The sequence below is a fragment of the Trachymyrmex cornetzi genome, unplaced genomic scaffold (assembly GCF_001594075.2).
Source record: "Trachymyrmex cornetzi isolate Tcor2-1 unplaced genomic scaffold, Tcor1.1 scaffold90, whole genome shotgun sequence".
Taxonomy (NCBI): domain Eukaryota; kingdom Metazoa; phylum Arthropoda; class Insecta; order Hymenoptera; family Formicidae; genus Trachymyrmex; species Trachymyrmex cornetzi.
Window position 1 is genome coordinate 581948 of NW_017300245.1, and position 13972 is coordinate 595919.

Consider the following 13972-nt stretch of genomic DNA (forward strand, 5'->3'; position numbering starts at 1 on the left):
AGTATCCTGATTGGCTCATCGGCCAATGCATTACGCATTCTGTTACGGAATTTTATGTACAGCAGCCTTAAATCATTCGATCCCATGATCTGGAGCAGTTCTTTTCAGTTCTTTTCCATTTTTCTTCGAAGTTGGATATGTGTAAATGTGTTCCTTATGTAAACTTTTTGATTTTTCTTACAATACCATGGTATAAACAGCAACAGTTGTAAAAAGTGACTTGTACATACGCGCGTAGATCGTAATTCGTGTAATCGTGGAAGTGTATAAAATTTAATAGTAGGTAAGCAGCGTGTGTACGTTTCATGTCATAGCGTTAGGTATTCTCTCTAACAAGGTATTGTAGGCAACAAAGGAAGATCTTCCTTTTCGAATCGGGACTTAAATGTAACACGATCGCGTATGTATTGTATTTAGGCCAGTTGCGCTGATTTAATTAACATTCGGTTATTATGAAGAAAACGGGCTCACTCATCGATTTTGATGAAATTAAGTTCATTCGATGCGTTTTTGCACGAAATAAACGAATCTGACAGAAAAAAAGTGTCGCTCTGCCCCGCGAACCAAAATATTAAGCGTTAAAGTTAACTATTCAGGTTAGGAAATCTGTCACAGCTATGCAATAGTGCGCAATGTGAACATGAAAAGTGTATGTATGGAGACATTGGGGACAGTTCCGTCCACCCCATATAATGGTGTGAGAGAAACATCGCTTCGCATGGAAAGTTGTAAGGTTATGTGAAATCTTATAAATTTACAACTTATTACGCGAAACTAGATCCATCGTGTACCAAAATATAGGGGTGTTTAGGTTTCTTTTCGGAATGAAACCCTCCCCATAGGGCTGGAGGGGCGAAACGTACTGTCTCCATCTCCATACACACTTTTCATTTGGATGGCTGTGACAGATTTCCTAACCTGTATAGTCGTCCACTTTAACGCTTAATATCACAGTTCGTGGAGCAGAGTGATTTTTTTCTGTCAGATTCGTTCATTTCGTGCAAAAACGCGTCGAATGAGCCTAATTTCATCGAAATTAGTGAGTGAGTCCGTCTCCTTCATAATTATCCAACATTCTCTTATCGTGTTAGTAATAGGTCGTTGGAAAATTAAGGATAGTTCCATTTAACGCTCACAACACTCGCGTGCATTATTTCTCCTTGTTTAACATTCGATAAATAACAAGAATGAAATAATTGCATAAACATTGCGAGCATCAAGTGGAACGCACCCTAAAAGTATCATTCCCACATAGCATGCCGTAAGTAACGTGGCCAACAATTTTTATACAAATTTATGTATGTTACACATTTAAAGTCTGTTTTTGTTGTCACATCCTATTCGGTAAATGGAATTCTCAAGCGTGCGTTAGTCTACCAAGCCAAGGATCAGCCAAGTATACAGTTGTTTAATTAATATCGTCGCAGAACTCCAGCTAGTAACAGCCTCAATCTCTCAATGTTGTTCCTGTCTAGCTTTGGAGTTTAAATAATGCGATAGAATTCTCAGCCATCTACAAAATCCGATAACATAACAGTTTGCTTGTATAATATACTCTCATGGATATTAAATAGGCCCCAAACTGCTAACACTAATGCAAATGTCCAATTTTCATTGCCATTTGGTTCATGGCCATGGTTTTAAATTGATTGGACTTTGGCCTCATTGGTGGAAGTGGTGTGGCCATACAACGCGCTTAATACATATTAATCCATGGATTATTTTGTATGGACCTTGGATTTAAGTTTACTAATGTTTATTATTATTATTAGCTGTATCGATTGTTAATTTGCATACGATGCAATAATTATTGTATCATGTACATATACAATATGATAAAAAAGGTCAATACTGTATAAGGCTTTGTCTGATGAAGAAATAATAGTAGAAGATCATGGTACGAGATAGAGATGAATATTCTGCTGTTATTTATGTAATTGTACCAATTTTGTCAGCTGAACATCTGAGCTCCTTGTTCGCACTTTTATAGTATTTTAACAGATACCGCTCGTGACACAACGCAATGGAAGTTGAAATAACACAGACAGTGGTTATGGAAGATCTGGCTTCAAAACATAATGCAAATAATCAAAATCAAAACATTCGTGGTAGCGGAACAGTCTCTAGCATGAAATGTGAAAATCAGAATTGGGAAGCATCGCATAAACAGTCAATCAAATTAGAGCCTGATACTAGATCGACTGGCACTGACAATAGTAATTATGATATCACGGACGAAGAAACTACATGCCTTGACAATAAAGATTCTTTACACAATGGCTTATGTCAGGAAGATTCGCAACATAATGAAGATTCACAACATAATGAAGATTTACGGCAATTTGACGTGTTGGACGATCTAGATCGCCATCCAGAACAGAATGATGGTTCTGATGAAGATTCAGATACAGATGAAAGTATGGATTCTGATGTGCCAGATGAAGAAATTGAAGCGATGCTAGAAGAAGGTACATTTATATTTTCTTATATCTAACGTTTTCATACAAAAGGTACAACTATATTTTATAATAAAAAAACAATGTAAAAGATTTTCGTTTATTCTTTTTATTCTTATGTAAAAAATCTGATGTATGTTGATACAATAAGAATACATTTACCTGCATACTACTTTTAATTATCTATATATGAGAAGCGTGAATTCCATATTTTTTCAAGAACTACAATTCAAGATTTTTAACTTTACGCTTTCAAGATCAGATTAAATATTTTCTGCTGCAAAGAAAATAAGAAACCAAGTAAGGTTGTTTGGCCTTTACTTCTTCACTTATTTGTGCTGTTCACATATCAGTCAATTTTCCACTTATTATTGTTCTTATTTTAGTTAAATTTTATGTGTTAGGTTTACCAGAAGAATTTAAAGGGAGAAGAAAAGATAAAAAGGATCGTTTGCCCTATGAAGAAAAGGAGAAACTTGTTTTAGATGGTATATTAATATAAAAGTATTACAAGAGAGATGATGTATAATTATTTCTAATATTTATATATTACTTTTGTTGTTCTTTTAGAAATTGGACATAATCATTTTGATGTTTTACCTGAAGGATGGGTACAAGTGACACATAACAGTGGAATGCCATTATATCTTCATAAACAAAGTAGAGTTTGTACATTAGCAAAACCATATTTTCTTGGTCCGGGAAGCGTTAGAAAGCATGAAGTTCCTGTCAGCGCCATTCCTTGTCTTCAGTATAAAAGAGCATTAACAGAAGAGGAAGAAGAACGAAGAAAGGAGATAGAGCGCACACCAAACACTGAAGCTTGTAGTCTTCCTAGCGCAAAGATTGAAACTATACAAGAAAATCGCGCAGCACATTCATTAGATAGCGAACAGCTAAGAAATTATTGTCAGTCTTTGTTTCGTTTTAAATCTATTAAAGTAATGAGATTTCAGTAAGTATTAAAAATAAGGTGATTATATCGTCATGAGATTTGTTTTGCATTGATTAACTTTTCTGTCGTAGATCTTGGTCAGCGCGTCGGAAATTTACGAAAATTAAAAAACATCGTAAACAACTTGAGCGTCCAACTTTACCGGATGGTACAAAATTGATAACTTTCCCAGTCAGCAGTTCTAGTGGAGGTGGCAGTTCGAACATTGTGGACGAAAATGGACAGAGACCTGCGAAACACTGGATAATGAATCCATCAGGCAAAAGTTATGTTTGTATTCTTCATGAATATGTACAACACGCGTTAAAGAAACAGCCAACATACAAATTTAAAGAATTAGGTAATCATATTATTTAGCATTTTCAGTATATAATAATAACATATTAAATGTGATGCATGTTTAATATCCATTGTTTTTTATTACTATGATTAATGCATTAATTATAGAAAACGCTGCAACACCCTATTCCGCAGTAGTTTGTATCAATGATATGGAATATGGAAGCGGATTCGGCAGCAGCAAGAAACAAGCAAAAGCCAATGCAGCCCGAAAAACCCTTGAAATTTTGATTCCTCAAATGAAAGATAAAATTTCCGGTGAAAACAATGGGGACAGTGGATCGAATAATGATAGTCGTACGATAAAAGCATCTAGAGGAAATTCCGATGCCGATCTTTCATTCTTCGACGAAATAGCCATTACGGATCCTCGTGTTGCAGAATTTTGTGCAAAAACTACGGAACCTTCCCCACATGCTATTTTAATAACTTGTCTTCAAAGAAATTATGGTTTAGGAGATATGCACATTAATTATTCAGTAAACACATTGAAACATCAACGAAATGAATTTACAATGAAAGTTGGGAAACATGAAGCTACTGTTGTATGTATGAATTGTTTCCTAGTTATAAATATAGGATTTTTAATTTTATATAAAAATTAATCTTGGTTGAATATAATTGCAGGTTTGTCGTAATAAGAAAGATGGTAAACAACGAGCAGCACAAGCGATACTACAACTTATACATCCACATATACAGTCTTGGGGGTCTTTATTGCGTCTCTATGGATCGCGAAGTGTAAAATCTTTTAAGGAAAAAAAACAATTGGAACAAGAGATAACCCTTTTACAGGGTAAAGCTGCCGTTAATCAGCCAAATCATGCTATTTTAGGTAAACTTAGACAAGAGATGCGAAGATTAGCTGAACAACGCGAAGCAATACAACCTATTGGTAAGTTTGTACCACCAGATTTACCAACAGGGTCTGCAGCTAATCTCCATAATGTAGATTTGTAAAAAAAAATTAACATATAGCTTAAATTATAGACTATTGCCTTTTAGAAATTATTTTCTCGCCAATGATTTTTGTATAAATATTTTTACATTTTATTAAAGTATAAAATATTAACTATTTTTAAGTTGAGATGAAATATTTTTAATTGACTAAATCAAAACATGTTAAATATCAGTAATGCTAGATATTTAAAATCTATTTTTCTATAGTGGAAAATGCTTTTATTTTGAAATTGTACAATATTTTTCTATTTTGGAATTTTTCTTCAAATCGCACTTTTATTCTAATGGTACATGTGAAAAGTGAAAATTATTATCCTCTATCTGACATTCATCACACTAACCAGCAATAATAGCAGTTTTGATAAACGTAAAAGTCACATAATAGAGGAGTTCGATTTTATTGTAAATAATTATAACATATAAATATAGACATGTTTATATTCAAAAACACATTCAATAAATGTTAATGATATACGACGCCTAATACTACTGATGGACATTTTTATTCTATTCCATGAAAGAATGATCTCAATTTTCAATTTTCAATTGTAACAAATATCAAATTATTTCTGCAGAATTTGAATTAAGTGTTATACTTTAGAAAAATTATATAATAATTTGTTCATGTACATAAATTTAATATGACCGTAAATATTGTATATTGACTGCAAAAAAATACAGGTTTTATACTTAGCTTAAAATATGATGTAAACATGAATATAAAACTTAATAAAATATAATAGAGATTTTTTATTTTATTAACCAGCTAAACATTAAAAGATTAAAGCCAGTTCTTTTGAATCAAATTTTGTCGAAATAAAATATAATCTTATATGAGCAAATTATTATTATATACTAAGTTGTGATATATTTTTCCAGAAAGATACTATTTATTTTTTACAATCCACTAAATTTTTAATCTACTTACATTATATCATGGACAACATTGTAATTCTTGTGTCACATTATTTTTTTTTATCTCTGATCTTACGTCTAAGATTAGTTTAAAATCATATAGAATGCTATAATGAGTACATATGGAAAGGGATAAACCTATCTGCATATTTATATATTTATGTTATATAAAGATATTCAACAATTTTCTAAATTATCGTATTGGTCAATAAAAATTTATTTATATAGCCATGGAAGCAATAAATATATAAACTTCAATCTTATTTCTTCCAAGAAGATTGACACTTTTATTCTCCAAAAAATTTAATTCGTTGCTTCCTTGGCTATTTTGCTAGTATAAAAATCTAAAAATGTATATACTAATATAAACAAATTTTTTTCTATCGCTGTATGTAGGATTAAAATAAAACCATTAATAGAAATTCAATTTATATTTAAAATATATACTCACAAAACATTTTTGAGAATATTATCTGATATAAAGTGGATGAAACATTGATATGCATGTTAAGTTCCATTACATTATAAAATATTTTTAACAAAATAAGAATAATTTTCTCTTTTTTAAATATTAATGTAATATCTTGGATTTTATAAAATGAATCAAAAGTGTTTCATTTATCATGAGCATAGCTCATAATAGTATCGCCATAGCTGCAAGAATTTCTACATCTTGTACATTACAATTCGTATTATATAATTCATTCTATTGAATTCGTCTCTCGTTTTACTACTGGGAAATTTTACTAAATCGTTTAAGTTGATAAATAATACTGAAATAGGCACTACACATAACACAGTTGTTTTGCATTTATATATAAACAGCTAATCTTAATATATATAACATAAATTGCAACAAATCCTCTGTAATGGAAATTTTTTAACATTTGCAAATTTTTTGTATAATTTTCTTTTTGTTATATGTCATTGAGAGAAAACTGTTTTTATTACCTATTAATTGTAATTTAGATACTCTAGCGATATATATCCACTTTACTAATTTTTTCAGTTATTTGGATAACACACAACTTACACATATATACACACACATACACACATGTATATATATATAAAACCAAATTAATAACTGAAATAGGCTCACAAGTGATTAAATGTAACAAGATAAGTAATGCCGATATGAGCCAACACAGGATGTTCAAATGTAAATTACAAATAATTTATTAAGCAAGTAAGTACGTATACGTTTCTTTAATGCGAATTTCTCCGAATGATTAAAAACCCTCGGCCCTCATCAGTATAATTAATAACGCAAAACAAAATTATTTGGAGGATATCGCATTAAAGAGAGAATGCACTGATACATGAGTTAATGAATGAAAACTATTAGATGTCCAATACTTGACGAAACTTGTCATCAATTTGTCCGATTTGATAAAGTTGTGCGAACCATGTGTGTAACCATATTATTATTAATTGGTCCGATTTAATAACAAAAGGAACGAGACTTCTACGGAGATGCTGATGGTTTGAACAAAAGCACACAAAAATATATATATATATATATATTATGTGTGTGTGTGTGTATATGTAAATACATATAGGCATTGATGATTTTTTAAAATTATATCGTCATATATATATCCGAGAAAAATATAATATTTTCATATGAACGTATCACATATTGAAATGAATATACAATTAAATCAACTTGTGTTTTATGAGTATATTTACAATTGTAACATGGAAAAAAACTCATTTATTTTTATATTAACACATGGCACAGATTGCGAAATATTCGATTCAATATCATGTCCGCAGACATTATAAATGAGATAAAAGAATTTAATATAGATATGTTACAATACACAAAAAATAAAAAATGATATACAAATTCAAACATGTGTTTTAATCATAAATGCATTTTGATACACTCAATATATCCATGTTAAAATAAATTAACAAAGTTAAAAAAATAATAAAAAGATATAAACGCTATGGTCTGTTTAATGTAGAATTTATTATAAAAATTACGTTTAAATTGCAAAGTTAGAATAGATTAATTCATATATAGATAATCGATAGAATAAAGAAAATTATTAAAAGATAAGATATATAAATCACTCTTTGAAGTTTAGCAAATGATAATTAGATACTTTGGTATCTGCGTGTGTGTGTGTGCGTGTGTGTGCGCGCGCGCACGCGCGTGTGTGTATATATAGAAAAAAAACGAGACCTGTTTCACATTAGACACAATTAGAACCTCATCAATGTACATTTAAAACTACACGCACCTAGTAAGTTTGAAAAAACTGGAATACTTTTTTCTACTTGATCACTATCTTTTTCTTACATACATTACGAATATCCTACGTATCTATTAATTCAATGAATTCAACGTCTAAAGGGAAGTAAATGGAAAAAATGAGAAATGTTATGATGTACTAAGGTCGTGCAGCTAAATACACATTGTCTTTTTTTTACATCTATACAATTATGTACATGCACACAAGTTTCTTCTGTTGTATTATAGGTTTATACAAATCTAGTATTTCCTCTATTCGCTCAATGCATGCACATCTATCTATTATGAACCAGGTCTCAACAATATCAGCTATCTTTCTTACAGGAATTGCTATCTCTACGTTAAAATATCTGATGTAAAATTGTATGTATATCGAGCAGTCAGAGAATGTGGTTACGTAAATAAAAAGTCTAGTCCTAAGCCACGTCATTCTTGGTTGCCGTCCTCGACAAGTTCTAATTACTTAAAATTATCCAACGCATTTTTAAAAAAGCATTATATAGATGTATCACAGGTACTGTTACCAGATAGGGCCATTTTTGAAAGACTAGAAAGACTTCGTCTGGGACTACTACCTCCGAGAAAGCTGCTACTAGACTCAGAGAATATTTTTCGGAAGCTAAAATAAAATTTTTAAACACGCTTTAGATACATGTTACACACAAATATGAAGAAACGAAAATAATAAACACATACAATTTACGAATTCCAGATTCAGAGGATTTTTTCCATGGTGCATCATCTGGTTCATAAGGAAGCGGTCCCTGCACGGGTGCATCTTTGTCATCCTCAGGACTGAAACAACAAAATTATATGAATATTTTATATAGCAAAGAATTTATATATTATTTATTATTCAATAACTTACATTTCAGGTTTTGGTCTATATAACTCTAGTTCGTCTTCGAGATCCGAAACTCTTGCCTTCAATTCATTTCGCTCGTGTAAAATTTCTTTTAGTTCGGCAGTCGTGAATCTGGGCCTATCAGGATCATCCAGGTCATAAATTGCTTTATTCGTCAAATCAGGACAGCCTTGTAATTTACTCAAATCCTCATTTTCTTTCTTAGCCATGCCAAGCCGTCCCCGAAGATTTATAAGTTCCCGATTCTGATCCTGCAGTTGTGCTAAAAAGTCGGCTCTTTCTTCTACTAAACCTCGAGCTTGCATTTGCGCTTGTCGTTGTTTACGTTTCAATTCCCGTCCCAGTACGGTAAGTTTCTCCACTTGTGCACTCAACTATATACAACACGTATTATTTATTATGTACAGCTTATAATAAAATCATATGAATTTTCATGTTAAAACATAATTTTAAAACGAAATTTTCTCTTTAAATTTTTAATAATTTTGAAGTATTTGGAAATATATTCCAAGTATAATAGACATAAGATATGTATATTTGTATTAAAAATATACATATTTTGTGTCTATTAAAAAAAAATTATCGAATTGTGCATATGTACATATAAACACCAATTTACATTTTCAATTTCTGCAGTTTTTTGTGACAATTCTCGATCTCTAGCACGGATCTGCTCTCGTTGTTTATCTATCATAGACCTCAAATGTTGTAGAACTGCTATATCAACCTCCTGACTAGCTGTGATAGCTAAAAATTAACGAAACAAAAGTTATTTCATTATTTTGTTAATTTATACAATGTTCTGTCAAACGTATGTCTGTACGTTTAACAGAACCTTTTAATAATTACTGGGTTAGTGACTGGTTAATTGGTTGGTGTTAGTACTTGTTTGTTTACTGCTGTACTGACTATCACTACGTGATTCATGTAGAGATTCGGCTAATCGTCTGTTTTCTTCTTGTAATCTAGTAACCATTGCTACTAAATCACGTGATTCTTGTCTCCAGTGTTCCTCAATTTGTTCCAATTCCTAAAAGAATCAATTAAAGTTGACGATACATAACTGTGATATCAAATATGTGATCATGAAATCGTATTGAGATTGTTATGTAAAAGTTAAACCATTAGCTACCTTTTCAAATCGTTGCCTATCTTCAGCCTTTCCAATCTTATCGCTCTCAAGCTGAGAGATCTTAGTACTCAGCTCTTGCACCATGGTATTTTCACGCTCATTCTTAGTAGCAAGATTCTCAAGTAGCTCTAAAGCGTTTATCACCTTTGGCATTAAATTGGTCACCGACTCCACCCCAAACAGATCTATGAGCTTCTCGCATTCCTTCCCTATCTCCGATGCAATATCGTACACGTCCACTACTGACACATCAGATGCAACAGAATATTCTTCCATTTTGCAAGTTGCGTTACCTCTCAGACAAAAAGGCATGAATACAACTTTTTGCCGCAGCACGCTCTACGCGTAAATCTGCTCAATGTTACGAGAAAGAAGTCTCATAAAGACGTTTCGTCTGAAGATTATCGCCTCCCTACGTTTTTAATGTTTCTATACACTTGATTGTGCGATTTCCGGTGGGGAATCTTATACATACAGAACAAAGTTACAGATAATCACAGCCAAGCTACACGAAATATTCTGGTGCGTATGCCACAGGTATATACGTGCCTGTAGGTTTGTGATAAATAAATTGCGTGACTTAGGTGTGGCGTTAATTGTCAAAACGACAGAATTCGCAATCACGCATCGACGGACGTTTGCATTATACACTCGTCGTTTCTTAGATCGAATACCAGCCCGGGAAGTGCAACGGACCCCGGTGATGTCATAGCAATTCTATCAAAACGTCATGTTTAAATTCCGGTCGCACACACAGAAGTTACGGCGGAGCAGATGATTGAGATTATTCACGGTGTATATATATGTGCGCATGTATGCGATTCATCGCACAGCACCGAGCCTACGGCACCGAGAGGAACGCCTTCTCTCGGAGCAGCATGAAACGTATATAGACAGGGATTATTTTTTCCTATCGACATTCTAATAATTTATAAGTATCTATTGCACAACGATGCGAAGCAAATCGCGAAAAATGGTAATATTTTTATTTTTTTTATGTATATAAATTATGCATATGCACACAGATACATAATAGCAAGAAAGGCTGATAAAATATAATAAGCTTAATTATTATACTCATTGCTATATACAAAACATAATGATTATTATAAAAAATGTTTCATGTATGAATATATATGTATAACATACATAAATATTCATAAACATGAATAATCATATATGAAATATGTCCATACATGTTCATATATCTCTCTTTTGTAAAATTACTTTTTAGTATAACAGAATTAATAATAGTAATGTGAAAAAATAATAAAGGTATAATTTTTACGTTGTTCGTTTTAGAAAAAAACAAGTTCGGAAAAATATAAAAAAATTGCTCATACACAATCATGCACAATTTTATATATAATTATACATAAGTAATTTTTTTATATTACTTTAAACTTGATTTTTTCTAAAACAAATAGTGTGAAAATTAATTTTAATTATTTTTAATGTTTTCACATTATTATTATTATTTCTATTACACTAGAAAGTAATTTTACAAAAGAAAGAAGAATATATATGAACATGTATGGACGTATTTCATATATGATTATACATGTTTATGAATATTTATGTATGTTAATTTATACATATTTATGCATGAAAAAAATTGCGTGATGAAAGAACGAGAGTAACACTTTGATATTAAAAAAATATTTAAAATCAGACTTTTACGTACTTAAATTATACAAATAAAGCTATAATCTATATATGTTGTTTTTAATATTTTAACGATAGGTTCTTAGAAAATATATGGTGTCTCGAAGCCTTGAGTTAAAAGGATTATAATTTCAGGTGACAGAAAGTTGAAAAGCGCTCTATATCGTCGATATATTGCATAGAAAGCACGTTGGAATCCAAGAATCGTAACCATAGAAGTACGTATTGTTGGATCGTTAGATGTATCATAACATATAGTCTGGATAATTCTGCGAATAGAGATCGTAAAATCGTCTAAGAAGTCTAATGCCTGTTTCTACTAATGTAGATTAACTTAATCTCGGTTCAACTTACTCTTCATCTTTTTTTTATTCTTAAAACTAAAAAAAGATGAAGAGTTAGTTGAACCGAGATTAAAGTTAAACTGTATTGATAGAAGTGAGCATCAGAGAGAGAAAGGATCATGAGCGAGCAAGAAGACATCGCGATTTCAATAATTCGAATGGATAAACTTTTGACGAGCGTTACTAACAGGATAAAGAAATCGGTAATTTTGCAAAATTTATATTCGATTTAAACGAATGAATTTCTTTGTTTTCTTAACAAATATTAATTTTTTTCTGTTTGAAAAAGCGTTCATTCTAGATACCTCTCAAAATTTTTCTTATTTAATTATTATTTAATTTTATTTAATATTTATTTCAGTAACTTCACTCGATTACAAACTTTATATTTCGTACCACAAGCTTTTCAAACGCACTGATTGGCTGTTGGATAGAAAATTTCCGAAGTTCCAATAATTTTTCTCCGATCAGCCAATCGGCGAGTCTGAAAAAGAACCACATATATCAATGTGATAACGCATTAACTTCGCGCTAAAAATCGCCATGTTGCATTCGTAAAATTAAAACGGTTTCAAAATTATCCGTTCTATAACAATTGAATGTTGAATGTTAAGTAAAAAATAATCTTGATCGAATCATTCTTTATTATTACTAATAGATTGAAAAATGTGGAGTCGATGATTCGCCATTGCTTCAAGAGATCATCGATCTCATCGAGCTGTTAAAAAAATTCGTTATATCCCGCATGAAGAGAACTCCCGATATAGAATCCATGCACGATATCAATTTGCATAATTGCCGGACAAAAATAGCGGAAGTCTTGGAGGAACTCGAAGGTAAATTTAAAGAAGGAAAATTTTATTGTTGTTAAATAGTATATATGCATTATTTCGGACACAAATTGAAGTATCAATTACCATGGCAGCTTTGCAGGAGATGTCTGAAGAACAAAACTCGAGCTCTGAAATTTTTCTGAGAGATATTGTTACCTGCGTCAATGACGAGGAAGAAATAATGCGAAGCATCAAGGAAACGTCAGAAGTAGAGATACCAAAAGAAATGTACTGAGAATTGTATTATTTATTGAAATAAAATTCATCTCGCTTTGTTGTGTTATAATTTCTTAACAAATTTTATTTTTATTTGTAGAGAGGAATCAATGCGGGAAATGATGAATATAAGGGAACGAGAGGAAACACGAAGGAAAATACTACAGTCTGAAATAGATTCAGCAGAGCGTAGATTGCACAACATTACAGAATTCAATGCAACATCTGAGAAAAAGCTTTTTGATATATGGTAAATATGTGGAACAATTTCCGTAAAAAGATCTATTTAATTAGAGAATATCTGTTATCATCCCCAGGAATATGAAGAAGTAATTGTTCAATTTTATTAATTTTATATTTCAGTACGAACATTGAACAACAATATATTGAGCTTCTTGCTAAATACGATTGCGACATCGGCGCGTCTCATACGTTAACAGAAGAACTATCAAAAAACAATGAAATTATTAAAGGAAAAATTAAAGAAATGGAGGTTTGTGGTATATTTAATCTTAAATTTAATATATACTTAATGTGTACAATTTTTCTGAACTGTAATTAATTTTTTTCATTAGGATCAGCTGGCTGTGCAACGGGAACTGTATGTTCAATTCAAGAAGGAACGAGAAATCGCGCTAATGATAGCTTTCACTAAACGACTGGATTTGCTTAGGCGCAACCGAGCCGCTAAGATTATCCAAAGAGCATGGAAAGCGTACTTTGAGCGTATTTCTTTAAAGAAACGACGAAAAATGAAGAGAAAATAGACAAAAATAAGACAATTCCATCAGTTTTACATTTGAACAAACAAATTATGTTACCCTAATAGACCTCCAGATGCGGGATGTCCTCCGTATGTCCTTTGAACATCCTAATGACATCCCTAGGATGTATCCCAGATACAGTGTGCTATTAAAGTAGTTCGTCAATTTACGCACGAGAAAACAAAGCACCGAAGATAATATTTTATAAATATGCTAAGATACATAATTTAAACTACTGTAAACTAGAAGGGAAAACTAGAAGGAA

At 31.5% G+C, this 13972-nt stretch overlaps 3 protein-coding genes across 6 annotated transcripts; 2 read left to right on the forward strand and 1 right to left on the reverse strand.

The window, feature by feature from the left end:
- The first annotated feature begins 131 nt into the window (after positions 1-131).
- On the forward strand, positions 132-4765 carry pasha (microprocessor complex subunit partner of drosha). Of its 2 annotated transcripts, none has more exons than XM_018520351.1 (7): positions 132-283; positions 1991-2468; positions 2861-2944; positions 3027-3411; positions 3483-3751; positions 3859-4295; positions 4378-4765. In XM_018520351.1, the coding sequence occupies exons 2-7, from the start codon at positions 2024-2026 to the stop codon at positions 4708-4710; spliced, it is 1953 nt and encodes a 650-aa protein (XP_018375853.1). In that variant the 5' UTR covers positions 132-283; positions 1991-2023; the 3' UTR covers positions 4711-4765. The 2 variants fall into 2 exon arrangements, with proteins under 2 accessions (XP_018375853.1, XP_018375854.1); XM_018520352.1 differs by having other exon boundaries at positions 240-279.
- Positions 4766-7593: 2828 nt separating this feature from the next.
- On the reverse strand, positions 7594-10662 carry Rilpl (Rab interacting lysosomal protein like). Of its 2 annotated transcripts, none has more exons than XM_018520345.1 (6): positions 9886-10662; positions 9663-9783; positions 9373-9500; positions 8757-9127; positions 8585-8683; positions 7594-8507 (listed from the first exon to the last, which is right to left on the reverse strand). In XM_018520345.1, the coding sequence occupies exons 1-6, from the start codon at positions 10195-10197 to the stop codon at positions 8384-8386; spliced, it is 1155 nt and encodes a 384-aa protein (XP_018375847.1). In that variant the 5' UTR covers positions 10198-10662; the 3' UTR covers positions 7594-8383. The 2 variants fall into 2 exon arrangements, with proteins under 2 accessions (XP_018375847.1, XP_018375846.1); XM_018520344.1 differs by having other exon boundaries at positions 9639-9783.
- A 1029-nt stretch (positions 10663-11691) lies between these two features.
- LOC108769445 (IQ domain-containing protein D) lies at positions 11692-13727 on the forward strand. 2 transcript variants are annotated; one of them, XM_018520456.1, is made up of 7 exons: positions 11706-11874; positions 11987-12097; positions 12553-12730; positions 12820-12955; positions 13044-13193; positions 13307-13436; positions 13519-13727. In XM_018520456.1, exons 2-7 carry the CDS (start codon positions 12014-12016, stop codon positions 13708-13710), a joined length of 870 nt encoding a protein of 289 aa, XP_018375958.1. In that variant the 5' UTR covers positions 11706-11874; positions 11987-12013; the 3' UTR covers positions 13711-13727. The 2 variants fall into 2 exon arrangements, with proteins under 2 accessions (XP_018375959.1, XP_018375958.1); XM_018520457.1 differs by lacking the exon at positions 11987-12097 and having other exon boundaries at positions 11692-11768.
- The last annotated feature ends 245 nt before the right edge of the window (positions 13728-13972 follow it).

Bases quoted from the DNA above. Each gene is read 5' to 3' on its own strand.
- LOC108769445 (XM_018520456.1), top strand. From the start codon at position 12,014: ATGAGCGAGCAAGAAGACATCGCGATTTCAATAATTCGAATGGATAAA. The intron at 12,098-12,552 runs GTAATTTTGCAA...TATTACTAATAG, and splicing joins CTAACAGGATAAAGAAATCG to ATTGAAAAATGTGGAGTCGA. The intron at 13,194-13,306 runs GTAAATATGTGG...TTTATATTTCAG, and splicing joins AAAAAGCTTTTTGATATATG to TACGAACATTGAACAACAAT.
- Rilpl (XM_018520344.1), bottom strand. From the start codon at position 10,197: ATGCCTTTTTGTCTGAGAGGTAACGCAACTTGCAAAATGGAAGAATAT. The intron at 8,684-8,756 runs GTAAGTTATTGA...TTGTTGTTTCAG, and splicing joins TATAGACCAAAACCTGAAAT to TCCTGAGGATGACAAAGATG. The intron at 8,508-8,584 runs GTATGTGTTTAT...ATTTTATTTTAG, and splicing joins GAATCTGGAATTCGTAAATT to CTTCCGAAAAATATTCTCTG.
- pasha (XM_018520351.1), top strand. From the start codon at position 2,024: ATGGAAGTTGAAATAACACAGACAGTGGTTATGGAAGATCTGGCTTCA. The intron at 3,412-3,482 runs GTAAGTATTAAA...TTTCTGTCGTAG, and splicing joins ATTAAAGTAATGAGATTTCA to ATCTTGGTCAGCGCGTCGGA. The intron at 3,752-3,858 runs GTAATCATATTA...CATTAATTATAG, and splicing joins ATACAAATTTAAAGAATTAG to AAAACGCTGCAACACCCTAT.